This window comes from Peromyscus eremicus, unplaced genomic scaffold, assembly GCF_949786415.1.
Source record: "Peromyscus eremicus unplaced genomic scaffold, PerEre_H2_v1 PerEre#2#unplaced_3575, whole genome shotgun sequence".
NCBI lineage: Eukaryota > Metazoa > Chordata > Mammalia > Rodentia > Cricetidae > Peromyscus > Peromyscus eremicus.
In genome coordinates this window covers 4,344-31,959 of record NW_026737809.1, presented here as the reverse complement: position 1 = coordinate 31,959, position 27,616 = coordinate 4,344, and the positions used below count along the sequence as shown (strand labels likewise).

The 27,616-nt window shown below is 51.9% G+C and overlaps 1 protein-coding gene across 1 annotated transcript; it reads right to left on the bottom strand.

The window, feature by feature from the left end:
* Positions 1-3: 3 nt before the first annotated feature.
* Positions 4-27,616, bottom strand: LOC131902183 (mothers against decapentaplegic homolog 3; the record flags this gene model as incomplete). Its single annotated transcript, XM_059253227.1, has 6 exons — positions 27,482-27,616; positions 13,766-13,959; positions 13,506-13,637; positions 12,200-12,274; positions 9,705-9,755; positions 4-170 (listed from the first exon to the last, which is right to left on the bottom strand). Coding segments are annotated over exons 1-6 (633 nt in total), but the record flags the coding sequence as incomplete, so codon positions are not given.

Genomic DNA, 27,616 nt, shown 5'->3' with positions numbered 1-27,616 from the left:
ATTAGACAGCAGGCCCAGGCAGAAGCGCTCGGAGTTGGAGGGATCAGTGAAGCCATCCACTGTCATGGATGGCTGTGAGGCATGGAATGTCTCCCCAACTCGCTGGTTCAGCTCGTAGTAGGAGATGGAGCACCAGAAGGCTGGCTCACAGTAGGTCACTGGCTGTAGGTCTGCAGAGAGAGGAAACACGCCAGGTCAGTGGGCACCCGTGGGAGCTCTGAAAGACCTCCCCACCCCCAGTTTCCATTGCACAAACCCTTCAGGGTTCTAGGGAGTGAGATCCTCAGAGTCTGAGGGAGACCCTGCCAGCCTCTAAGGGAAGCGACCCTTGAGTCCATTTCTTTTGGGCCCACACGTACCCTGCTCCATAGGGTCTAGCCTTCCTGTGAACAGAAGCAGCCTTCGGAGAGAGGCTAGCCCAAACATGAAGTGGGTCAGGACCAGCCAGCACCAGGGCCAGTACTATGAGCAGCCCTAAGTACGCTCTGCATGTGGTATGGGGCCATGCCATCTACAAAGTCACCTCCCAGCCTCTTCTGAGATCCTCAAAGGAGCCCATGTCAATCTCGGCCTCCCAAAGGGCTTTCATTTTGGTGCCATTTGGCCTGAGGAGCAACAATCTGTTCATCTGTCATGACATGGTCACAGTGGCCTCCTGAGTTCAGCAGCACCTCATGTGTGAACATGCAGACCAGGAATCGGGACAGGACTGGCCATGTATCTCACAACAGAAGCCATGGCCCATCTTTACATAGTTGCCAGCCATGGGGACAATGGGACACAAAGCAGCGCAGAGGTTTCCTGTGGTGTGGTTGTACCACCGTGACTAGAAGCTCCTCAGGGCAGACTAGCCACATGAAGACCAACTCTCTCCTAGGACAGCTGGGGACTGCTTGAAAAGGAGTTCTCTCACATGGCCCAGCCTTCCACTTCCATGTGCTAGAGTTAAACTCCATGTGGAGTTAAAACAGCCCTGCCCCAACCTGCACACCTCTACAGCATCCCCTTGGATGCAGCATCCCCTGAGCAGGCTGGGTTCTGGCATCCCCTCCCTCATAATCCCACAGCCTCCTACAGGACTGCGTACACCTAGCACCACCTCCAGATGCTCCTCCACATTGTAGCTGGCCTGCTGGCCTTGGGGGGGGGGGAGCTTCAAGCCCACCTCCCGCTCACTGTCACCACGCATCTCAGACCTACACTCTCACCCTGGAATACTCTCAAGTGTCGTGCAGCCTCCTGGTGATGTGGTGTATCTGTGTGGCTGGTGGCTGGTATCTGTAAGTATTCCAACTATCCAACTTGACTAGGAGGTCCCAGAGTCCCCTCTCCTTCCATGCATGGGGCTCTGATAAGGGAACAGAGATGGCTCAGCACTGGCCTGAGAATCCTGTTTGCTGTCCACCAGACAACTAACTCTTAGAGAGCTGCTGAGACCTGTGCTCAGTATCTCTTGAGTGCCTGAGGCAAAGAGAAGAGCAGATGCTGTATTGCCCACAGGGAAGGGCCTAGGTGGCCCCTGGTGACACAGTGGCCCCAATCTCTTGCAGTCCAAGCAAATGGTCCTTGTAAGAGTAAGGCAGGGACACAGCCCCCTTCTTTACATACTGCCAGAGCCAGCCCCAGGGTCAGCACACCCTAAGCTAGGGCAAATGACTGCTTGGGAGAAAGGGGTTCCAGATATTATGGGATGGACAAATGCATCCTCAGCCTCCACCCACTGGAGACTAATAGAATATATCTACCCCATCCTCCCAAGTACTGACAATAAAAATCATTCCTAGACACTGCCAGATGTGTTCCAGGGGTTGGAAGTACTCCCCACTGGAGGCCATTGCCATTTATGTCAACCCAGATCACAGAGTAATTCATCCATGCTCCCTTCGTCAACCTCTGCATCGCCCCTGCCCATGTGTGGCATCCTCTAGGCCACTGGCACTATCGGTCGATTCCCTGGGCTAACTCCAGTAAAATGTGGGCATGCAGCAAGCAGGATATGGTACCAACAGGAATGATAACCTTGACTGTGAACTTGAGATCACCCTGATCCTGTCTTGACCTTCCAGATGCAGAAAGGCAAAGCTCCCTCCCCTCCTTCTCTTCTCACAGTTGAGCAAGAGGCCGAGGGGACGGAGGCCGAGGATGAAAGCTACTGTGCACGGAAGGGGATCAGGAGACAGGAGCAGCTGTGGCCTGTGCCCCTGGCTCCTGAGCTTGGACTGAGCACATCAGCCACGTCCGGTCCTGGCTTTGCTCCACGCTTCCACATTCCAATGAGATAAGCTAGATTCTAAACAATTTAGCCACTAGAATGTGAGCTATGCTGCCTTGGACACTTTGTTAAAAAAAAAAAAAAAAAAAAAGCCCAGTGCTAGTCAAGGTTTAAAATGGTCAGGTGACCTGTCGGTGCTGCCAGCTGCTACTGCCCAGGTACAGCCTCTACCTACCTTGAAGTGTGTCCCTGGGGACATGGCCTTCTACTCTGGTCTGGTTCTAGAAGATAGCTAAAGCTGGGCATCTTGGTCACAGTGTTTCTGCCGTGTTTCAACCTAAAAAGGCAGCTTTGGCTGATGCGGGTCAGCCCTGGCTTCCTCAGTAATGTGTATAACAAAGTCCTCACCCTAAATTTCTTAGCATTTCGTGGGCCTAATCCAGGCACAGGAGAGTTAGTGTTAAGGTTCCCAGGAACCCCGATACCACCCATCCCCAAAAAGGCTAGCACACCACCCAAGGTGTCTGTCAGACCTGGAAAATCAGTGTTCTGGGGAAGGGTGAGCTTCCTGGGAGGGGTAGAAGGCTTTTCAGGCAGATCTGTACCCTCCTCCAAACACCTCTGTGACACTGCCCCCCAGGCACCCTGGGCAGCACAGTAGGGAGACTGGACTCAGATGGACACGCCATGGGGACTCACAGCCGCTCTGTCATGGCACCGGGGCATAACTCAAAGGCTGCCACTTCGAAGGGTACCTGTCTTCTCTGGCTCAGAAACAGGACTGACTAGGGTAGCCCACTCCATGGCTTTTAATTCTCCGCAAGTCTGGGCCTCTAGGTTTCCTCTCTCTCTCCCTCCCTCCCTCCCTCCCTCCCATCGGCCCTGGCTCTTCCTTCAGGCACTCCAGCTACAGCAGATGCAGAACCAAAAGTATAGTTACTAGTTCTCCCTGCGGTGGTAGCCCTCCACCCCCACCCCATGCACAAATCTTTCCTAGCAGAAGTCAGAACAGGGGAGAGAAAAGAGTGATCGCTGGTGTAAGTGTGTGACCACCGCTGCTGACAGCACCCAGCTGAACTGTGAGCTTCCTAGAGGATCAAACAAAAAGGGAACACAGTTGTTAAGGTTCGGACCTGAGATGTACCCCACAGCGCATGCAATTGAATACTTGGTCCCTAGCTGGTGGCGCTGTTTGAGGAGGTTATGAAGCCTTTGTCACACAGGGCCAAGCTGGCAGAGGTTAAGGTCCTGAGGGTTACAGCCTGCCCTGAGTTCTGGTTCCATGCTCTGCTTCTGGATCTACCAAGGTTTGAACAAACTGTGCTTCAAGATCCAGCCAACATGGGCTTAGCTGCTCCCAGCTACCATGCCATTCCCCCTGAGTGAGCACATCCCAGGTTCCAGAGTTTCTCAACAAGTGCAGAAGTAGTTTACATAGGGCTCTGAAGACCTGCTGTTCAAAAGCCCCTCTGGCAGCAAGACTGCAGGAGATTGGCTGATGGCCCATGGATGATGCCCCAAGGAACGTGGGTTTGCTCGGCCAGACCAAGGCTTCCACACACCTGGGATCTTAGAAAAGACCTCGCCTCCACACAGCCCAGCTCCCACCAGCCTGCCCAATCCCTGCTAATCTCTTCCCAGAGCAGAGGTGTTGGAGACACGAAACCTCCACACTAGCCATTAGGGCCCCCACCTCCACCAGCACGGTGTCAGCCAGGCTTCTCGACTGGCATGGGGCACTCAATTCTCCCCTGGCCCCTGGCCAGCCTAACGCATTGGCTGGCTTCAGTTCTGAGCCGCGTTCCAAGCTGGCACAGGATCTCTGTTTTGTTTAAGGAAAAGAAAACAGAATAAAACCCAGAAGGCGACACTCGGATTAAGGGGTGCCTATTAAAAACATGTGCAAAAGATTCCAGTCAGCAGAAGCAGGGGAGGAGAGGGGCACGTCAACTTTCTCCCAAACTGAGGCAGGAGATGGACAAAGGTCTGCGTAGTGGGTCCCACAGGACTTGAGGTCAAAGCAGAGATGGCCTGGCTAGTCTGGGCCCTCCCCATGTGGAGGATGACTCTGCCTGAGTCTTGAAGAGTCCACCCTCCAACTCCACAGCCCTTCTGGCCATCTCTGTCTTAGTTTGCTTTCACTGGGGTGCCCTTCCCCATCTGTATGACCCTGACCTGCAAGGCCCAGTACCGGTGACATGAGACTTCCCTTCATGCAAGGTAATTCACGCCCAGCCACCTGGGCACCGTCTCCTGCTAGAAGGGTTGGCACTCTGTGGCCCCAGCATCTGGGTCCTGATTCCAGCCTGCCTGAGGTTGAGGCAGAGAGCTAGGACGCACAAGGCAGGCATGTAAACTGCTCTGGCCTCAGATCTGTTTACTGAATCAGGAAAACAGCTAGGGCCGAAAACCAGACCCCTGTGGCAGCTGATTCCTGCCATGTTGCTCGTGTGTGTGTGTGTGTGTGTGTGTGTGTGTGTGTGTGTGTGTGTGTGTGTGTGTGATGCTTGTGCCTCAGGACAACCTCAGGTGTCAGTCTCCACCTTCTATCTTGCTTGAGACAGGGTCTCCTGCTCAGCCGGCCCATGAGCTTCCAGGGAGTCTCCTCTCCGGTCCCTGCATCCCATCTTTGCTGTAGGAGTGCGGGGATCACCGACACATGCTACCACATCCAGCGTTATGTGGGTTCTTGGGGTCTGAACTTGCGGCCTCAGGCTTGCCCAGCTGTACCTGGTAAGTAAGCCACTTACCTAAGCTCCTGCCTGTGTTTTCATAAGCCTACCGAAAGCTGCAGCTACAGATGGCCTTTAAAAAGTACCCTGCCTGGCAGCATGGACTCAGCCGGCTTCTCTTCATTCTGGGGGGTGGGGGAGTATGAGGTGGGGTTGCTCTGGCCACCCAGCCCCGACCTATCCCAGCAGAGGAAGGCTCGCCCTGCCATAGTCACTGCAGGAAGCCATTACCACAATAGGCTCCAGCTCTCTGCTGCCCCAGGGTTCTTACAAGGACCTCAGTTTCCTCAGTCCAGGCACACCCTTCATGTGTCACCGTGAAGCAGGGAACAACTTACTCACCAGAGGGACTCAACTGTCACCTTCCCTAACCTGCCGCTTCCTTTCTGTGTTTTCCTCACTTTTCCTGACTTAGACACTTAGGAAATTTCAGGTGACCCACCCAGCATGATGTGTCGGAGCAGAAACAGGCCCAGCTCACACCCTCCCTGCTCTGCAAAACAAAGGTCCCAGGGGTTCCCCAGGGCGAGCCTCCCAGCACCATGCCCCGCTGGCGCTCAGTCATGCCTTTGGGTCTGTCACTCAGGTCACTGCACTGCTGATTTAGAGAAGTGGCTTTGCTGTGGCAGGAAGCTGTCCCCAGACCTGAGCTGGGGCCTGAGTGGGGAAGAAAATGAAAGGCATACCCGGATGCTGTACACTTTCTCTTTGCATAATAATTTCATAACAAGATCTTTAAAAGACATACCTGTACTCTTGAGATAGCCCCATCTTTTTCTAGAAAGCACTGTGCTGGCTAGAGTTACATTAACTTGACACACGCTATAGTCATCTGAGAGGAGAGAACCTCATTGAGAAAACGTCTCCATATGATCAGGCTGTGAGTAAGCCTGGAGAGCATCTTCTTTATTAGTGATTGATGGGGGAGGGCCCAGCCCTTTGTGGGTGGGGCCATCGTTGAGCTCGTGGTCCTGGGTTCTCTATGAAAGCAAGCTGAGCAAGCCAGTAAGCAGCACTTTTTCAAGGCCTCTGCATCAATAAGCTCCTGCCTCCAGGATCCTGCCCTGTTTGAGTTCCTGTCCTGACTTCCCCAAATGATGGACTATGATGTGGAAGTGTAAGCAGAATAAACCCTTTTTTCCCCAACTTGCCTTTTGGTCATGGTGTTTCATCACAGCAACAGCAACCCTAACTAAGACAAGCACTCTTCAGGGTTCTTATCTCCACCCTGCAGTTTGGGGAACCTAGTCTCCAAGCACAAAGGCTGTTGCTGTTTGCTACCTCAACATCCCCCTTCTGCTTGCCCTTCAGCCCACAGCTGCTCTCTCCTGCACCACACACACCTCTGCCTGCTCTGTGAAGGATGTCTCAAACTCCAGATGGCACTCCTCAGCTCTTCTAACGTCTCCCTCCACACTCCTGAGAAGTCTCCTCTGCTGTCACTGACCTTCACGGCCTCTATCTTCTGGCCACCGCGCCCATGACCCTATCCTCCACCTGGCTTCAGGCCTTTGCCTTCTGTCCCCAGTGTCCCCTTCTGCCTGTGTCTCTGGCTCTCTCCTGAGCCAGGCCCCTCTATCTACCCAATCCACCCGCTCCCATGCCAGCCAAGCCTTCAGTGGTAGTTCTTGAATGGACTTGCTGGAATGGTCAGTGGGTAAGGGAGAGAGGTGGCCAGCAGCCATCTTTGTGGGAAGAACAGGAGACAGACAGGACTCTTTGCCATAGGCTTCTTGCTGTGCTGCCCACCCTAGGATGTGGGGGGGGGCCTCACATAGGCACTGTGTGCTCTGTAACAATGCCTTGGACCAACAGTAAACATGAAACCAGGGTTGCAGCTCTGTGCCTTGGGCCCCAGCCTCCCTGGCTTCCCAGGGAGGTTTCAAGGCACAGCAACCTCTGCCAGTTCTGTCTAGGCCCGTCACACCTCATCACCGCAGGCCTCCTGACGGTCCTGGTCCTGTGCACACAGGCCCACAGCCACTCCTTGAAATGGTCTTTCCTATCTCTCTAGCGCGTTCCCCTGAGCGTCCCTCAGGATGGCCACCAGCTACTTCGGTTTCTTTCTGGTTTTCCTCCAGTAACTGCTCATCAAATTTATACTCTTATCTAGTGGCCAGATCACCTCTATGATGCTGCTATCTGGACCTCACTGTAGCCCTCCTCCAGTACACCAGAAACCTCCAGCTGGGGGGACTGGAGTGAGGCGGCATCCAGGACTCGGCCGCACCTTGCCCCTGCCCTTCCTGCCAGCTGAGGACCACACTGCTGGCTTCCTGGGAGCACACCTGCCCTTCCTGCCAGCTGAGGACCACACTGCTGGCTTCCTGGGAGCACACCTGCCCTTCCTGCCAGCTGAGGACCACACTGCTGGCTTCCTGGGAGCACACCTGCCCTTCCTGCCAGCTGAGGACATACTGCTGGCTTCCTGGGAGCACACCTGCCCTTCCTGCCAGCTGAGGACCACACTGCTGGCTTCCTGGGAGCACACCTGCCCTTCCTGCCAGCTGAGGACCACACTGCTGGCTTCCTGGGAGCACACCTGCCCTTCCTGCCAGCTGAGGACATACTGCTGGCTTCCTGGGAGCACACCTGCCCTTCCTCCAGCTGAGGACCACACTGCTGGCTTCCTTGGAGCACACTTGCTTTTCCATCTGCCATGTTCCTCATCTTCTACCTCCCGATGGCCACCTGGCCTTCAAGGTCCCACTTACGTTTGCCGAGTCTGCCCAGCCCATTGCATATGGCTTCCTCTTGGGCATACACAGCCCCTCCTCTATGCTTGCTTCCTCAGAGCCACACGTAAATACAGATGTGATCAGATTATGAAGGTCTTAGTATTCTTCCCAGCATGGCTCTAGACCAATGATTCTCAACCTGTGGGTCTCAATCCCTTGAGGGGGAGGGATGTCAACCTTTTCACAGGGGTCACCTAAGACCATTGGGTAAACACAAATATTTACATTATGATTCATAACAGTAGCAAAATTATAGTTATAAAGTAGCAACAAAAAATAATTTTATGGTTAGGGGTCACCACAACATGAGGAACTGTGTTACAGGGTCACAACATTAGAAATGTTGAGAACTACTGCTCTAGACCCGGGCATCTAGACACGATATGGATTGAGGAAGCCAAAATTCAAAGCCAGTTTCTCTGTCTGATGGCTGTGCAGCCGAGATGATACAGGCTCTCCTGACCCGTGACATGAAAAGTCACCACGCTTCTGCCCATGGTTACAATGAAGACCGGCCCTCGGAGTACCCTGAAGAGGCCCCAGGAGACACTCATCCTGTCACCCTGCTCTTTGCTCATCTCCTCCCAGCCGTCAGCCCAGGGCTAAGATTTGAACACGTGCGGGATCCTAAGTCAGAAAAGTCTGGCCCAAGGCTGCTGCCACCTTCAGACTGGCCTGTGACCTTGACGGCTTTCACAGTGGCACCTGCCTGGACACAGCAGGGTAAAATGGCCCCCAAAATAAATCTAAAGCAGCTCACTCCCAAAGCTGGAAGCTCAGAATCGGCCTTTAATGGCTTCTAGCCTTAGTTTGTTTTCAAGAACTCAGTCCCTGCGCTATCGGGAATATGACCTTCCCTCAGCCAAGCCCCTCCTCCATATTACGCTACAAAGTTTAAGCTGTATCTCAAAGTCATGTTTTGCTCCGCCCACATGCCGGCACATTTCAAAGGCTCTTCACACATTTCCCAATATTCCAAATGATGAGTTTTATCTGATACTCTCTGCCAAGGTCTTCAAACAAATGGGCACAACAGCCTGTCCTAAGTACTGTGTTCCCAAGTGTTTCACCATGATCAACAGCTTTCCCTGAGCCACAAAGCAAGTGCCAGCCTTAACCCCGCCCCCGCCCCAATGAACCCCAAACTTCAGACCAGAATATCAAAAGCTACCTTTGATAAAAAACACGGACATCTCATCTGTTTTGAGCCCTTCTGCCATTTCTAGCCCCAAGGACTCCTGCAAAGCCTCCCTCTCCCACGGTGGTGGGATGCTGCCAGGCTGGTAGGGTGACCCTCAGAACGCTGACCTGCAGACCAACAGCTGAACGTTGTTTTGGGAACAGTGGGGTCAGCTGATAGAAACATCTTGAGATAATACAGTGATAACCAAGACATCTAAATGGAGAAACACACTGTCAGAGTAACAGATGCAGAGAATGGGAAAGGCAGACGGGCCATGGTTTCTGTGGCACGGCACACGTGTATACGCTGCCCCACAAACACCAGACAGACCGTGATAAAACAGTTGCACTGGGCAGTGTGATCGTGGGCACACTGCTCTCTCCTCAAATTCCTTATATGTTGCTGCTTTAATAACAAGCAATTATGAGATGATATACTCAGCTGAAATCCCAACGTGTGTCTGAAACAAGCTTCTGGGAGCCGGGGGCTGAGTCTGGGCAGCTGCCTGTGGCTTTGCTCTAAGCCACACACATGTGTTTGGCTGACCGAGGCCCCTGTCTCCTAGGCCTGAGGTCTGGGAGATTTCGTTCACTCACGTCTGAACACTGCCCAGGGGAAACACGAACCCCAGCAAAGACTGTCTTTCCTGACGCCACTGATCTCAGGTTTCCCTGTTCTGAGGTGACCCCAGGATCACTGTAACCAGAAACCCATGGGTTACACTGGGCTGATGGTGAAGGAGGGGGCAGGGCTCACCTCCACTGTCCCTTCCCACTGAGGCAATCAGCTGAGCAAGAGCCAGGAGTGGGGTGGTCCCCACCTTACCGATGAATACTCACCCAAGTTATTGTGTGCTGGGGACATCGGATTCGGGGATAGGTTTGGAGAGCCTGCAAGGTGAGACACGGTTTAAGGTATTGTTGGAGTACTCTACAATCAAGACAGGATCACTCACCATGCTATAAGGAAGCCCTGGACCATGCCTTGAGTCCCAGGAGTTGCCCAGCCTGGGCCTGGCTCCATGAACTCCCCCACTACTCATCTAGGCATGTTGCCCTATCTGTGGAATGGATGGATGGAGTAGCTAGCCTTAGAGGGCCCCTCCAGGACCTTATGAATCCAAGCCAGGCTCCAGCACAGGCCATGGCAGGCTCAGCTAGGCCAGCTCACACACCTGCTCTCATGAGGGGCTGACTATTCCTGAGGGAATAAAAGGATAAGGAGACATATTCCCGTACTGCACAGCCCTGTGCTGTGGAGAGGGGACCTCCCTCCCTCCCTCCCTCCCTCCCTCCCACACTGCCCAACTCACAGTCTAGCTCTAAGGTACCTGAAATCTCAGGAAACTCCCAGAAATCCTGCAACTCAGCAACCGGCTTGATACTTTGTGCAAGGCAGGAGACGGCATGTGACGTCTAATTCTACCTAATTCATACTCTGATCTTCTATCTACCCCTGGCTACCAAGAAAAATCACACACGTGCGTGTACATACATACACACACACACACACACACACACACACACACACACACACACGTCTTCAAAGAAAGCCAGTGGCTGCCTTTCCATGAGGCCCCATCCTCCCCTCCTTTGTTCCCATGTGCTTTGGAGTGCAGTTATTTATTTATGAATGTCTTGCAGTCTGGCCCCACCCCCTGACATCCACCAGACCTTGAGGCTGAGCCCTGAAGCTGCCTTGAGCTGCCCCCGGGGCTCTTTTATTTCACCCCAAGAGAGCTCTGAACTCTGAGAGGGTGAAGAGCAGGTCACAGGCTTCCTCTTCTCCCCTGTGGCAGTACCTGACCCAGTGGAGATAAGGAACAATTCTGGAGGCCATAAAAGGACTTGGACAGCTTGCTACATATCAGCCATGACTTTGGCTGTGGTTTTGCTAAAAATATATTACATTACTGGGCCTTAATTTTTCCCCTGGTACAAAGTAGGGAATAATCATCAATTGACCTATATAAATGAAGTAAGATGGTTACATTAAAAAAAAAATTAATGCCAGGATCGGCATACAGGAAACCTTCAACAATTGTTTCCTATTTTGTGGTAGCCCAAACCAGGAAGGTCTAAGGTTATCTTGAAAGCTGCCAGGGAAGACCTGAGGCTGTCTTGGGTGACCATCAGACCAGAGACACCTCCCCACCTCACCTGGTAGGTAGGGAAGGCAAGCCCATTAGCAACTGGACTAGGAGCCCAAATGGGCTACTTGGAGGAAAACCAAAGAACAAAGAGAGACCTTCACCCATCCATGCCTAGGTCGGCTGGGTACACAAACCCTGGCCCCACAGAGCTCTGCAGGGAGAAAGAGACACAGGGGAGGGGACACAGTATAACGGGTGGGAAAGAAAATGAAGGGAGCGAGCAGACTGGAACCAGTGAAAGCACGCATGCCTAGTGCTCCCCACAGCCAGGCCACTCTGATTATGCTTGTTCAAAACAGTCATTCTGCACACGGGGGGTGGGGAGAGAAAGCTGACGAGAAGCTCCACAGCTGGAGGGAGGCTGCCTAGCTGGCTCACTTCCCATGCCAGCACTCCGCAGCTGCAAGGGTGCAGCGGTCACTTGGCAATGAGCACAGGAAGGTCTTCCGTGCACTCCAGCTGGGTCCATGCTGCCAGCCACATGCCTGGCTGGGTGTGTTTCGGGGGTGTGCTTGACCTAAAAGCACAACACCCCCCGTGACTGTGCTTCCACCGCACATGGGATCCCTTTTCACCCTTCTGTGGGTTGTGTAACTTCTTGTGGTCTGTGCGTGAGGCCGCCCGCCATTGTGGGAATGGAACATCTGCTGGGCCCCTTTCTCCCTCCTCACCCACCACACAATGCGGAACAGGTCCTGTGTGGCAGCCGGGGCTCTGTTCAAGAAGCTGCTGGTTTTGAACCAATTGGGTCCCACAACATATGACACAGGAAACATCTGGGAACGTAACAGGAGAAAACAAGGCCCAGTCCCTCCCAGCAGGGGCACGCTGATCACATGTGGCCACTACATTTGCGGGGGACAAAAGTCGCTTCTAGTGTCTTTGCTGGTCACCAGAAAAGGCTGTTCCTCCATGCAGGCTTTGCTCCCTGCTCTCCTGCACTGTGTCGGGTGTGGGAGCCCACCTTCCACCCTCTGCCAACACCTCACCCAGGTGGCCTAACACCTCAACATCTGGGGCAGGCTACACTTGTCAGTAAAACACCTCTGTGTCCCTATGGCACAGGGTCACTTCCACCAGTGATGTACAACACACAAGGGCTGCTCTACAGACACTAGGCAGACAGGACAGCGGGGAGGCAGAAGGGACGGACAAGTCTGCAGGCATGCCCACACTACTGACCTGCGTCCATGCTGTGGTTCATCTGGTGGTCACTAGTTTCTCCATCTTCGCTCAGGTAGCCAGGGGGCGGGGTTTCTGGGGATTAGAAGGCAGGCAGTTCCATTAAAAGGCATGCAAGGCCTGGCCCTGGCACTCCATTTGTTGGCCAATATACCATGTCACCACTGAGTACAGGGTGCCTAGAGGACAGCTAAGTCTCAAGGGAAGGTATCCGCTGCTCCTGGACTCTGCCATACTCAGGCCTGTCCAGCGCTGCCCTCTGGCTCCCAACCTGGATCCTTACACACTGACTCCCAAATCTGAAATGCCTTGCTCTAGGACCACAGCTTAGCTGGCTTGTTTGTCCCCATCCTTCAAGGTCAGGCTAAGAAGGGAGGCTTTAGGACATGCTTGCTTTGCCATCTCGGTCTCCTGAGGAGCTGTGGCCTTGAGCCTGTCCCTGTGCAGATCGGCTACTCCTGTCACTGTTGTCTCTAGGGGATGTGGCTGAACTCCCCAGGAAGTTCGCCGTTCAGTGGTGGCACCGTCAGTGATCTATTTCTCGGAACTCTACCTCACCTTCCCACCCTGCCTTAGCCCTCCAAGGCCTGCCATCTGACAGGGAGTAGACAGCTTACCCCCCAGAGACCAGCACTACCTGAGAAGCCAGAGAGCTGGCCTCTGCGTGCATGCGTTCTGACCCAAGACACGGGCCACGGCTAACCTCAGCCCAGTAAACCAACCCAGAGAGCGAAAGCCACATCCAAATTAGAACGCTCTAAAAGGAGCATGGCTGGATCGCTGCCCCAAAAGCAAAAGTTGCCCTGACTGGCCCTAGCGTGGCCAAGCACAGCTTCCCTGGATGCCCAGAGCGCCTGGCAGTGATTCACACATTATTTGCATGTAAATGAGGGTCTTCTAGAAGTACTGGCACCATGACAGTGAAGCACATTCTCTCCACTCTGCCCAGTCCAAAGCTCAGAGTACTTACAGGGCCCTCTGCAGCCTCACCCCACACTCTGCAGCCCCTACCCTTCAGGGACCCTGCCTGTGTGCCAGTCTTATGGGCTGGGAGGGAGAGCAGAGACACAGCGTTGCTATTTCCGCTTTCAAAATAAATGACGGCACCAAGGCCCTGCAGAAGGGTCACAGGGTCCTCCGTGCCAAGAAAAACATCGTTAGGGGAGCCTGGGCCACCAATCGTCCCGCCTGGGATGTGGTTCAGAATCAGGGCCCAAGAGCCTGCTGTCCGTACCACGATGTGGAGAGGATGGGAAAACGGCACCACCCCTGCCTCCTGGCTGCCTGTAGTACCACCCATGCCTACCTGGAATATTGCTTTGGGGCTCAATGCCAGCAGGGAAGTTAGTGTTCTCAGGGATGGAATGGCTGTAGTCATCCAGCGGGGGGAACTCGGCCGGGATCTCGGTGTGGCGTGGCACCAACACTGGAGGTAGAACTGTCCCCAGGGGAGACACAACAGAGGCAGGTCAGTGCCAGGGCACCAAAACTGCGGTCCCCAAGGCACCTTAGACCCTCCAGAGTCGGTAGGCGGGGGAGGGCAAGGCCACACACACACACACATACCTGGCGTCTCTACTCTCTGATAGTGGTAAGGATTTACACACACTTCATCCTTCTTCATGTTGAAGGCGAACTCACACAGCTCCATGGCCCGTAACTCATGGTGACTGTGCAGGTCGGGCCATCGCCACAGGCGGCAGTAGATGACATGGGGAAGCCCCTTCCGATGGGACACCTGCAGCCGGCCATCCAGCGACCTGTCATGGCAAAGAAGGGACAGAAGGTGTCAGTGAAGTAGGTTTGGATTGCTGTCTCCCATGTCCAGCCCCCAGCAGCTCCTGGGGAGTTCAAGTTTGCTTTCGAGCTCTTTCCTCCCCTGGACACAGGGGACCAGGAAATCAAAGCACCACTGCTAACTGTCCTTACTGGACATGGTCCCAGCTCCCCAAAGAAGTAAGGAGGCCCACCAAGGAGGGCCCAGGCTTTCCAGGCTGGAAGAAAGGACTTGCATCCAACAGACCCCAGAATTCTCACAGCAGCAGCTCTCAAGGAAGGGAACTTGCTTGAAATACACTCAAGCAGGTATACATGCTTCCCATCTCGCCCCTGTGGAGGCGGCCAATGGACAGGGTGGAGACTAAGTCCAAGACGACAAGAAGAGGCTAGAAGGCAGGCAGAGCTGATCTGACAGGGAGTCCGACTTTTCTCTAAACGCAGTAAATGGCCTCTGAGATGTTTACATGGGCTGTGTTCATGCACATGAGTGAAAAAGTCAAACGCTGAGATAAGTCTGGCTGCATGTGGCCCACAGGTTGGGGCAGGGGCTGAGTATAGAGTGACAGGGGCAGGACTGCCCCTCCACAAGAAAGCTTGTCCCAGGAGCTCCAGGTTAGGGGCATGATGTTTCTAGAGGCTGGGTCAAGCTAGCAGAGAGCCATCGCAAACTGACCCTCTGTCCCTAGGGCACCTATGGGACTGAATTCAACAGATTTTATGAGTGCTTTATAAGAGTGCGGCTGGCCAGATGTGCCAACCAGAGCCAAAGAGGGTCCAACCAATCTCCGAGCCACTGGCTGGAATGGGGAGGGGCGAAGGTCAGCGCTGGGCCTGGTCACAGGGACTGACTGAGAGCTGCTGACTAAGGACGTGTGGAAGGATGTAATTACCTCCCTCCCATGAGGCCCAGACCCAGGAACCCTACAGCTGAAAACAGTAATTACTGGCCCGAACAAGAGAGGATAGCCTGAGACTGGTCCTTGAGGCACAGAAGGAAGTCAGCCAGCAGTCTTGAGACCTGAGATGTGGCTCACGCTCCTGACTATGCAGCCCCGGGTACCAGGACCCTCAACTGCTGTATCTGTAAGATGGGGACAGTATTCCCCTTGCCTGATCTCTACTGGAAACTGCTTTACAAAGCTCCAATGGTGAGCATTCCTCTCAGTGTCACTGGTGACTGCAGTCATTCTCTAAGCCAGCCCTAGGCAAGGTGGCTGAGCTGCGGAACAAGAGAAAGAGTGAGTGGAAAGTGGAGATATAAAATCCTTCAGCTCGCCTCACTTTCAAATCTCCCGAATCCCCCAAAGATAAGGGAGGTGGCCACACTGGCTCTTCAGGGTATGACAGAAGCCCTCACACAAGGCTAGCGGGGTGCTGAAGTCACCTCTCTGGTGGGAAAGAGGGGGACAGGAGAGGGGGAGTGGCTAGAGTAAAGCAATGCCAGCAGTAAGGAGGAACGGGCCGGAGAGGCCCACCTGGACGGTGGGAGGGCCATCGTCTTGCTTTAAGAGTAACAAAGGGAGCTAGCGAGATGGTCAGCCAGCAAAGCCCCTGTGTCACAGGCACAAGAGCTTGAGTTCAGTCCCCAGAGCTCATGTGACAAGAGCTGGGTGTGGTGGCGCACTGAGGAGGCAGAAACAACCAGATCCTTAGGGCTTGGTGGCCACCCTGCCTAGCTTACTTGGTGAGACCCAGGCCAATAAGACCCTGTCTCAAAAAATAAAAACAAAGTGGACAGCACCTGAGGACCAGCAGTCAAAGCTGTCTTCTGGCCTCCAAACACACATACAAACATGTGCATAGGTACTGCACACATCGGCATACCTGCACACACAAACCCACCTAAGTACATGCATATATGTATAGAAAAGAAACAATATATCCCCCAAAAGCCAGAGTACTATCCTCATCAAAGCAATGTGGCAATGTCCTCAAAACTGACCAGCATACCAACGGGATGCAACCAAGACCATCAACAGTCACGTATACATGAACACTGACTTTTAACAAAGGTCCAAAGACACACACACACACCAGCTGGGAAAGGCTGATCTTTCAACAGGTGGAGGACCTACTGGAGATTCACACTAAGAAAAACGAACTTCAACCTACACCTTACACCTCGGTAGGAATGGAGGGTCAAAGTACAAAACTCAAAACAACAAAAATGTCAAGTCTAGACAGCCAGGTGGTGGTGGTGGTGCCTTAGTGCCTTTAATCCCAGCACTCAGGAGGCAGAGGCAGGTGGATCTCTGTGAGTTCAAGGCCAGCCTGGTTGACAGAGTAAGTTTCAGGACAGCCAGAACTGTTACACAGTGAAAGTCTATCTTGAAAAAACGAAAACAAACAAACAACAACAACAAAATGTCAAGACAAAACTTGGGAGGATCTCTGCGACTGAACAATGACTTCTCAGCTGCTACACCAAAAGCATAATCTATTAAAAATCAAAGTTGATATAGCGATATATTGGAAATCAGGTAGACTCCTGATCTGTGAGACTTAAAAATGACAGGTGACATTGACAAAAAATATACCTCACAGAGGTTCTGTTTCTAGGATAAAGAATGCCCAAAACAACCCAATTTAAAAATAACAGGTGAATAATTTAAACGAACGCTATTTTAAAAACTTGAAGATGACAACAATGTTCTATTTCATTACTAATTAGGAAAGTATGGTGCATAGTGGATTCAAACTGTAACTTCATTGAGTGGATTGAAACTGTAACTTTGTAGAGTGGATTCAAACTGTAACTATGTAGAGTGGATTCAAACTGTAACTTTGTAGAGTGGATTCAAACTGTAACTTTGTAGAGTGGATTCAAACTGTAACTTTGTAGCGTGGATTCAAACTGTAACTTTGTAGCGTGGATTCAAACTGTAACTTTGTAGCATGGATTCAAACTATACAAAGGGACTGGAGAAATGGCTCAGCAGTTAAGAGCACTTGCCGTTCTTGCAGAGGACCTGGGTTTGATTCCTAGCACCCACACAGAGGTTCACAACCATCCATAATTCTAGTTTGAGAGGATCTTATACCTTTTTGTTGGGCCATCAAGCACACTATGGAACATAGACATGTGTGCAGGCAAAATACCCATACACATAAAATATAATGTAACTACATACAATGAGATGCCACCACACAACTATCGGAACAGATGTAATTAAAAGGACTGTGTGCCACGCGCTGGCAATGGTGTGGAGCAACTGGAACTCTTCCACATCACTCATGGAAAACAGTGACGCGGTGGCTCTGAGACCCCGTTGGGGAGTTCCCTTAAAAGTCCAAAGTAGAATCCCTCTCTAATAGCTTTTTTTTTTTCCAGTCACTGTGATTAAATAATCTGACAAAAACTGTGATGGTCTGTCTCAACTGTCAATCTGACAAATACAGAATCACCTGGGAGATGGGTCTCTGTGTATGCCTGTGAAGGATTATCCTGATTGGGTTCATTGTGATGGAAGACCAACCCACTATGGGTAGCACCGTTCCCTGGGATGAGATCCTGGACGATTAAAAAGGAAAGTATGAGCTTCCTGTACCTGCACTGTGACCAGCTGCCTCAGGCACCTGCTGCCTCGACTTCCCGCCATGATGGGCCGCAGCTCACCCCTGGCAGCAGCTTTTGTCTTTGTTAGTTAGTTAGTTAGTTGCTGTAATAAAGTACCCTGACAAAAGCAACCTAAGGAAGAAATAGCTTCTTTTGGCTTCCAGAGACCTACAACCCATCACTGTGGAGGAGACAAGGCAGAGGAGCGGGAAGCCAGCTGGTCATACTGCATCTGTACTCAGGAAGCAGAGTGGACAGGAAGTGGGGCTAGGCTATAAAGCCTCCAAGCCTACCTCCAGTGACCTCCCTCCTCCAGTGGAGCTCTACTTCCTAAGGGTTCCATATCCTTCCGGTGTTCTCAAAGCCTGGGACCAAGTGTTCAGATATGGGAGCCTACAGGGTACCTTTCACCTGCAAAGCCTAACCCCCACCATAGGATCTACCTGGTCTTCTAAGCATTCCCCCCAAGAGAAACAAGACAGTACGTCCACAAATGCACAAACGTCTAAATATGTTGATTTGTCCACACAAAGGATGACTGGCGATAAAAAAAAAAAAATTACTGGCCTATGGTACAATGCACAGATCAATGTCATAAGTGAAAGACACTGGGTCATTCTTTTCATATGTAACTGCTTAGCGTGTATTTTAACTCAGCTGTCACTCTAGCTTTGATCATGGCTGATATGATATAGGCCCCGGGCCAGATCAAACTTGTACAATCCCCTTGCCTCAACCTCCTAAGTGCTGGGACTACGAGCATGCATCACCACTGCACCCACCAAACTATAGTGTAACTTGAGGTAGCAGCTGCCTGGGAAGGCGAGGTGTGCGTACAGGGATGGGAGGAATGGATTCAGCAAGGGCAAGAGAGACCTTGGCGAGATACAGGTTCTATTTGTTATCTTGACTGCGGTGCTTTTCTGGACAGACACATGTTGAAATTTACCAAACAGCACACTTTAGGTATGTGCAGTTTATTTGTAAATTATACCACAATTCCAAGGGGAGGGAGGTGAAGACTTTGGCCCTGGCTAAGCCTGGATTTGCTATTTCCGTGTTCAGCAACTCTATGAACTTGAGCAAACCACTTAAAACCTCAGCTTTCATATTTTGTCTGAACTGGAAGTACCATTGCCAGACTCCTGGGAGGCCTAAGTGACACTCCGTGCGGCCCTGGGCACAGTGAGAACACATCAGCTGTCAGCAGCTTGCTGCTTTAGCGATGAGGCTCCGCACTCACTCCCATGCCCGATGCCTGGCTAAGGAAGACGCCTAGGTGCTCAGAAGCCATTCCTTCCTGCCTTAGGTGAACCAGGAGCATATCAGCAGCAGCCAGCATGGAGTCTCCTGTCTCTCGTGCCTGTTCCTTTCATATGACTGTTCCAAGTTCATCTTATGTCGTCCCCACCAACACCATGCTGTATGGTTCATAAGGCAAGTCTCCGGTGCTCCTGGCTCATTACATCCAACCCCCTAGACCAGTCTGACGTGAAGGTCAGACCCGAGAGCCACACAGAGTCTGTACCAGGGCTGCAGCCAGAGGCCAGCTCTTGACCTCTGATAGGATTTTTAAGAAGTCGTCTGGTCCGGGTCCCTGCTTCTAAGCCATAAAATCTACATACATCCCAAGATGGCAGAGGCATCTCATTCACTTCTTCAGAGACAACGGTGGCAACTCCTCCTTGGTTCAAAGTCTGGGCTGTTCCTCCTCCCTCTCTCTGTCCCTCCCTCTGCCCCACTCAAAATGCACACCAACGCTTACCAAATAGTATGAGTGAACTGGGCGTTCCAGCTGCTGGATTTAACACAGCTGATGTGTCCAGAACACGCCCTCCCAAGGCATGGCTCGGAGCCCATTAAGTAAATCCAGTAATTAAGTCCTCATTCTGAGCTCATATTGCCATGAGCATGCTCAGCTACAGGAAAGGCTGTATTCATGACTAGCTTCTCTCTAAACCAGGCCTTCTTCCCAGCAGCCCACGGACTGATCAGAGGGCAATCCCAGGAAGCCACCTCTAGACCCGCTCCCTATGACTGAGTTCTCTTCCCACATCCCGTGTCTTCCTCATGGTTGACCCCCCAAACATCTTTCTCTAACATCTCTGTCCAGCTCCCTGGACAGAGGGTTTTAATCTTTAAACATATTCTTCCCCAGCCAAACAATTTCCTGTGGCAGGAAATGAAGCTTCCTCCCATTGGCTCCAAATGAGACCCGTAAAGTGTCCCAAAATGGTGGTGGAAGCCACAGCCAAGGATGTGGACATGCCAGAGGCTGGAGCCGATGGTGAGGATGAAGTCGGCCAGAGTACTGCCTCAGTGAAAGAGCTGGGCCAGGGTCTACCTTAAGCCAATACTACTCCTAACCATAGTCCACAGTCATGCAGGGGACAGCAAGGGGTCACAGGTCATACAGAACAAACTCCAGAAACACGTCAGGACCTATTCAGCATGGATAAGTACCAGACCCACGGCCATGTGAGAAACCAACATAGCGACCAGCTGTGAACCCCTGCTACAGCCTAGCTCAAACCTCCAGGGCCCTCGCCCAAGGTCACAGGGCTTGTGGAAGGCAGAGGCAGACTCAAGCCCAGCCCAGTGCTGAAAACGGGGGTGGCATAAGGGTTGAAGGGTGCTTTTTGTTAGCACACGCTCCATCACCCTCAGGAAAACGTCTCCTCTCTTCTCAAACCCCATCTCAGAAACCTCGAGGTGAGAAAATCTGAATCCTGCTCTCTTCTTACCACTCTGGCCTCTCACAGGGGTGCACTTTCTTTTCAGTTATCCTGTGGAGTACGAACAGCAACAGTGATGGAGATCGCTGCTCTGTCTTCTAACGTCCCCACCTCGTGTATGTGCATCCCCGACACCCACACCCAGGGGGCAATGCTGAAATGCAGCCACTGGGCAATGCTGGGCACTGGCAACTGGCATCTGACCCAGTTACCCTGCCCTGTGGCTCTGCTACTCCTACCATGGGGGGGGGGTGAGTCCTCCCTTGACTTCTGGGCAATGGGACATCAGCAGAGGCACAGATACTTCCCCCTGCTCCCCTGTACCTCTGTGAGAACCATGAAGGACTGGCGGCTGTTGCCCCATGGCCTGCTGGGGGATCAGCACGGATTATTACACAGCACGAGCTGACTGACACACGGACTCCACCACAGCTCTTCTCAGTCGACTTGCAAGTAGCAGCTCCTTCCTCTTCTGAGAGGCTGGTAGCCCTTCCTATGCCCCTCCACCCCCCGAGTTCACATGCAGCCTGGGTGACTCACCCCCACGCCCTGATCTCAGCTTCATGACCCGAGCAAGCCTTAGCCACTCCACAAGGACTTATCTTTGGTGTGTAGAGAATGACTTTCCTCTGAACCTTCAGGGTTAATCTACAGGAAGCACGAACTGACTCCAAATGCTCCTGGTCATCTGCTGAAGTTGTCAAGAGTAGCACATTCATCTCACAGCCAAACCTCCATCACCCACATCAGCTTGGTTTACTTTTTACGGTTTCCCCAGCACCTGCTAGGTTTTGGTATAAAAAGGAAAAGGCTCTTTCCCAATTTGGATTTGCCAGAGGAAACCACACCTATCCACACAATTCCCAGGTCAAGCCTGTGCCAGTGTGGAACACCCATTTGTCTGCACAAATCCCACCACGTTGCTGAGCTCCACTGATCTACAGAAATCCTTTTTTTTTTTTTCTTGATTTTTGTATTATATGTGAGTTTTATTTTTTTTCTTTCTGGTCCAAAGAGCAAAGCTAAGTGACTTCAGGTTTGGCTCAGATACCTGGAGTGGGGGTGAGGGGGTGCTGGCAGCTTTAACAGATCCTTGCACTGCTCTTGTGTGGCTCTGGAGCCATGGGCAATCAATGTGGGACCTCTCCATATGCGGCTCTTGAAGTTCTCATATCAGAATTTTCCTTCTGTGCAAAGGACCGCCCCAGAAATCCTGGGACCCAGCCTCGCTCTCTTCGGAGAGCTGACCCTCACACACAGACCAATCCTCTGGCCCTCGGAGTATCCTCGGGGCGGGCTCAGGGTATGGCCCTTCTGATCGGGAGGAGTGTGACCAATGGAAACTTGATACTGGCTGTGAACCGAGCGAGGCCAGCTTCCCCTGTGTTGGCACTATGGACACTGCGGCAGTGGGATGAGGAGAAGAGGGGTGTCATCCCTTTCTGTGCCCTGAACAGCGTTCAGCAGCACCCTGGCCTCACGGGGAAATCTAGACATGAGCATCATCGGGTGTCTGCTTCTCTTCGCCACTCCCCTGGAGAGCCCCGAGCTAAGGACAAGCCTACAGGTGGGCACAGGTAGAGGGAAACCGAGGCAATGGGAATCTCAGAGCAGACCCTGTCCCAGCAGTTCTCACGGAATACAAGGGCCCTGGGTGTGCTGGGATAGGGGCCTTTTTCTTGTTTTCAAGCGAAAACTCCATCTGGTGTAAGGTGACATCCAAAGTCACCAAGAACATCAGGAAAGCAGGGCCCACTGTCACACCTCAGCACTAACACTCAGACCCCATTTTCTATGACTGCTAAATCATGCGTTTGAATCAGCAGATGGCCTCCTCTGGTGCTGAGAAAGCGGTCCCTGTCCCTTTCTCTCTTAAGAAGCAGGATGAATTTAGGAGAAGAGGAGGAGGAGTGGGAGGGAGGAGGGTAGGGAAGGGGGTGGGGTGGGGTGGGAAGGTGATTCATCAGAGACCTGCTTCATAGTTTTTGTAAGCTGGCTTCCCTCCTAGCACTACATCGACAAGTATGTAGTGCTAGGAAGTGTTGTCAGGACTGCAGACCTTTCTAGCTACGGAGGATGCTGCTAAGACCCAAACTAATTCTGCTCACTGCAAGCCAAAGGGACGCTGCCAGGCCCCTGGAACCATCGGCACGGCCATTTCGCTGTGTTGGAAAACTCAGCTGCCTGCACTTGCTTCCAGAATGAGACTGAGATGGCCCACTGGTTTTTTAAGAGATAACTCACAGAGCACCCAGGATGCTCCAGCCCTTGGCAACCTGACGGACTTAGGCTAATGAGTGCACTACACCAGCCTTTCACACAGCCCCCCTGTAGCAAAGACCCCAAAGCATCCCTCATGCACCAGAGGGAGTCAGAAGTGGAGTCTCCTGGTCACTCTTCGGACACTTCTCATCCTACATGACTCAGGCCTCCCTCTGGGCAGCTCAGCTCTGCTCAGACCAACCCCAGGACACACAGCTTCCAAAATGCCTTCTGGGAAATGGGCCAATTGGCATGGTCAGTTTGACAGAATAAAATAAAAGCGCCAGCCTAAGGCCTATACAACAAAAGGATCGCTTCTTCTTATGACCACGAGACAATAGACACAAAAATGGTTAATCAGGGCTGGAGAGATGGCTCAGAGGTTAAGAGCACTGACTGCTCTTCCAGAGGTCCTGAGTTCAATTCCCAGCAACCATATGGTGGCTCACAACCATCTATAACGAGATCTGGTGCCTTCTTCTGACCTGCAGTCATACATGCTGTATACTAAATAAATAAATCTTTAAAAAAAAATGGTTATTCAGAGAAAGGTGTGTGCCAGCCTCCAAAGTGGAACCCTACAAGAAAAGGAAGAAAGAAACGGAAGAGCCGAGGGATCTAGCCATTGTTAGAGTATCTCAATCCCTGGTGGGCTCTCCACTAACCACCTGGAGATGGAGGTCTTTCTTCTCTTCAAAACAAGGATAGGACACTGATGGCTACTTCCCCACGCTAAGGGCCATTTGTCAAGTCTTCTCTGCCAATGAACTTCAATGTCAACTCACTTTACCAAACAAGTGATTCTTTTGGCAGGTTCTTAGTCATTCAGTTCCATCATCCCCCGTCACCGCCCCCTACCCCCACACACACTTTCTTCCATGAAGCAGAAACCAGTAATGGGTTAAATCTCCTCTCACACATCTTTCTTTCCCAGTTCTGCAGCCTCCCATCTCCCTGGGGGTTACCTGAGTCAAGACAGAAATCACTTCTGAGTGGGCAAGCTACATGCTCAGGGGTTGGATTCCATCCATCCATCCATCCATCCATCCATCCACCCATCCATCCACCCACCCATCCATCCATCCATCCACCCATCCATCCACCCATCCTTCCTTCTTCCCTCCCTACCTCCTTCCCTTCCTTCCTTCCTTAGTTCCTCCTTGCTTCCTTCCAGAGAAGAGTCTCACAGGAAGATGGAGGCCAACTGTCTACCTAGTTCTAGCAAAGCCAACCTCACGGTTCCCAAGGACTAAAGAGAAAATGTAAGGTGGGTATTCATGACTTAGAGAGCAGAGGTGGGAGGGAGGGGAGAGGAGGGCAAATGAGGTGTTGTGTGAATTGCACAGTTTTGACTTCCATGGTCATGAGTCATCAGTCAGATAAGACAGGGTCCCCAAGTGCAACGGAACAAGTGTGTGCTGCGTGTCTCAGTGACACACAGATGGGTGGCCAGGGACAAGGGCTCCCTCGGCTCCTGTTCTACACCACTCTTAGCAACATAAAAATACAGCTGGGAAGGGGACAGTCCCCATTTTCACCCCATTCCTTCTTTCATGGCCTCACACACGCTAAGCAAGCACCCTGCCCACTGAGCCACACACACTCCAAGGCCCTGTTCTCTACTCTATGAAGAGGCCCAAAAGTCTTTGGGAGTCTCCGTCCTTTGCCCCAGGGCCTCGTGCATGTGCTCTCCCACTCAGCTCTAGTCAGCCCAGGGGTCAACCTTCGGTAACATTGGAAATGGAACATGGAGCCTTGTGCATGCTAAGCAGGCATCTACCACTGAGCTACATGACCACTTTTATGTTTCTCAAACCCTCATTTGGCTATAGAAATGGGAAATAGGCAAGAGCTGGGGAGCCGGAAACAAGGAAGGGGAGAGAACTAATCAATTTAAGATTTCTTATTTGTCTGTCTGTGGGTGTGTGCAAGGAGAGGCCACTGAGTCCCTCGGAACTGGAATTACAGATTGCAAGCCACCTAATATGGGTGATGGAATGTGAACTCATATCTCTCCAGCCCTGGAAATGATTGATTTCTACATGAAGTTAAGTACTACAAGTTCAGGAAGGGGCTACTTTCACCTATAGGCAATGTGGTGACTGAGGGACCTCACGGCCAGCATTCAACCTACATGCCTGTGGGGCTTTTACCCACCAACCCCACAGCTCCCCAGAGTTTTCTTGAGTATGAGCAGAAGGAAATATTAGATAGAAGGATTTATTGCGGAGATAAACAGATGGAAAATAAAGGATAGCCTCGAGAGGGCCTGGAACCTATTCCAACGGGCCCCGACTGTCTCTGCCCCAGGGTTTTTATAGAGACGCCAAGGGGTGAAGCAAAAGACCTCCTCCCCCAGCACAGCCAAGTGCAGACCATCCCAGACACCTGTACTCAGGCCCGTGGACCTAATCATTCTTTATGTGGACCTGCTAGGTAAAGCCACGAGGAACCCGAGAACGGGTTCCCACACATGCCACTATTTTTTTTTTTTAATCAAACCTGTTCAAGATTAGTTTCCATCCTAAATAGTAGTCAAAACAATATATATAGCCCAGGCTTTACAGGCCCAAGCAGAGTTACACGGACAATAGGCATTCCTTTCTGTCTAAGGGAACGGACTTCCAATTGTACCTAAAGAAAAGGCTATGGTTTGCTGGGGCAATCTGACCTCTGACAGCATCCCTCCAGGCAGGAAGATAGGAGTTCCAAACACAGAAGCCTTCAGCCAGCCAGATGGACAACCTGTAGGAAGAGAGATGACCATGCCATCCCGTGTAAGCTGGCCTCTTAGGCTAAACAGCTTCTTGGTTGAAGCCTGAGTTCCCGAAGCAGCACTACGAAAAGCAGAGTCACTTCAAGGCAAGGCTCCCTCCCTTGGCTCCAGAACACTCCATCCACTCTTTCCAAAACTGCCCGTTCCACACTGAGGCCTTCACAGCATCCCATCCTGTGGTTCTTTCTGCCCAGTGGCCTCCCTCCACCCTCCCTCTCGAATCTTAACATTCCTACTACCTCCACCATTTAACACAGCCCTCATGGCCTTGTGTGAGCCAACTTCCTGCCCATCTAGGCCAGGAGCTCCTGGTATGAGACTCAGGAGATCTTCTCCTGTGCCTGGAAAGGGTGATCTAATGGATCACATCAGAAGTACGTCACAGCCATATTACTAAAACTCTGTAACAGCAGGCTACACTCCAGGTCTCAGGAGATGTAGGAGACACACACAGACTTTAGGCCACCCTGTAGCCAGTCAAGTCCAAAAAATCCAGACATACAACACAGGCTGCCACCAGAAATGTTCCCTCAACAAGCAGCTGGTCTAAAACAGCAGAGGAGTGACAGACATATGCAGCTGGTTATTTCTTTGCTCTTTTGGGGGCCTGCCACCCAGCTCCAAAATAAATCACACTGAGTCTTATTCTTTCTTATGAATGCCAGGTCTTAGCTTGGCTTGTTTCTAGCCAGCTTTTCTTAAATTATCCTGTCTACCTTTTGCCTCTGGGTTTTGTCTTTCTCTATTCTATACGCCTTTCTTAACTTCTTACTCCGTGGCTTGCCTTGTATTTGGGTGGCTGGCCCCCGCTGTCCTCCTCTCCTCCTTTTCTTGCTCCTCAATTCTTTTCCTCCTAGATTTCTCCTCCTATATATCCTCTCTGCCTGCCAGCCCCTCCTATCCTTTCTCCTGCCTTGCTATTGGCCATCCAGCTCTTTATGAGACCATCAGGTGTTTTAGACAGGCACAGGAACACAGCTTCACAGAGTTAAGCACACAGGCAACGTAAAAGAGTGCAACACATCTTTGCATCATTAAACAAATGCTCCACAGCAGAAACAAATGTCACACATCTTCAAATAATATTCCACAACAGACATGGGTGCTGGTCATCTGGGCAAAGGGGGAGACGGTAGCAGGAAAGCGCTGGAGGCTGCAATTCTCTTGCGTGGGTTGCTTGCCATGGCAGGCAGGCAAAGTCACCTGTGACTGAGGTGCAGGTAGACATTAGACAAGCTAGTAGAGGAAGTGAGGTCGAAGCCTGGGCCCTGGCAGTCCTGACAAGATAGACTCAGATACCCAGTCACACAACCAACCCAAGAGATGTGAGTAGTGAACGCAGAGAAAGATTTCTTCAGTGTGACCAAATGGGAAGAGGAACAAATAAAGATGTCCAGTGACGCCCCTTCCCCGGTCCATCTTCAGGGACCTGACATGAGGTTTAGATTTAAATAGCAGGACGAGATATGTGCACAGCTACGAGCCCTGCTCAGGGTGTGGCCCCACCTGTCACTGAGCTATCGTCAACTCCAGTCTCTCCAACAAGGTGTTCTGACAAGCTGTCGCAAAAGTATGACAACTCTTCCTCCTCTGGTTGGCACCAGGCTTCAGCCTCTTCCTTCTCCCAGCCTCAGGCCTCTGGGAAATGTCAATTCCTTGGGGTCTGCTGTAACAATATCCTGATCGGCAAAGGTTGTGGGAGACCCGCTCCCACTTTTCCCCCCAGGGTACTCTTGAGGAGGGAGAAGTGAGAAATATTTAGATAGAAATATAGAGGGGAGAGAGGCAGATAAAAAAACACAGGATAGCCTCGGGAGGGCCTGGGTCAAAACACACCAGCCCCTTCTGTCACTTCTAAAGGGATATTTATAGAAATGCCAAGGGGTGGAGCAAAAGACCTCCCCCTAGCACAGCCAAGTGCAGACCCTTCCAAACACCTGGTAACCATGCACACGGTCAATCCATCCCCTAATGCAGCCCTGCTGTGTAAAGCAAGCTCAGATCTCACTAGGAAGCCTTTGTGAACTCCATAAAAGGGAAGGGGCACAAGTGTCTCTTTAGATATCTCCGTTCCTGTCAGGATGGTTACAGAAGGCCTTGCAATCCATCTACCCAACTAGTATCATCAAGTGGACAATTTATAGCCTCAGATTCAACAGCCTAGAAACACAGACCTCTGGGGTGGCATCCTAGAGTGGCAGGCACAAGGGGCAGGCCTTCCCTCGGAGGAGCGCTTAGTGTTTTCCCTCAGGCTATGCCGCCCACGGATGCACTAGTCTCTAAGTGTGGGTCATTTGGTCCAAAAGCAA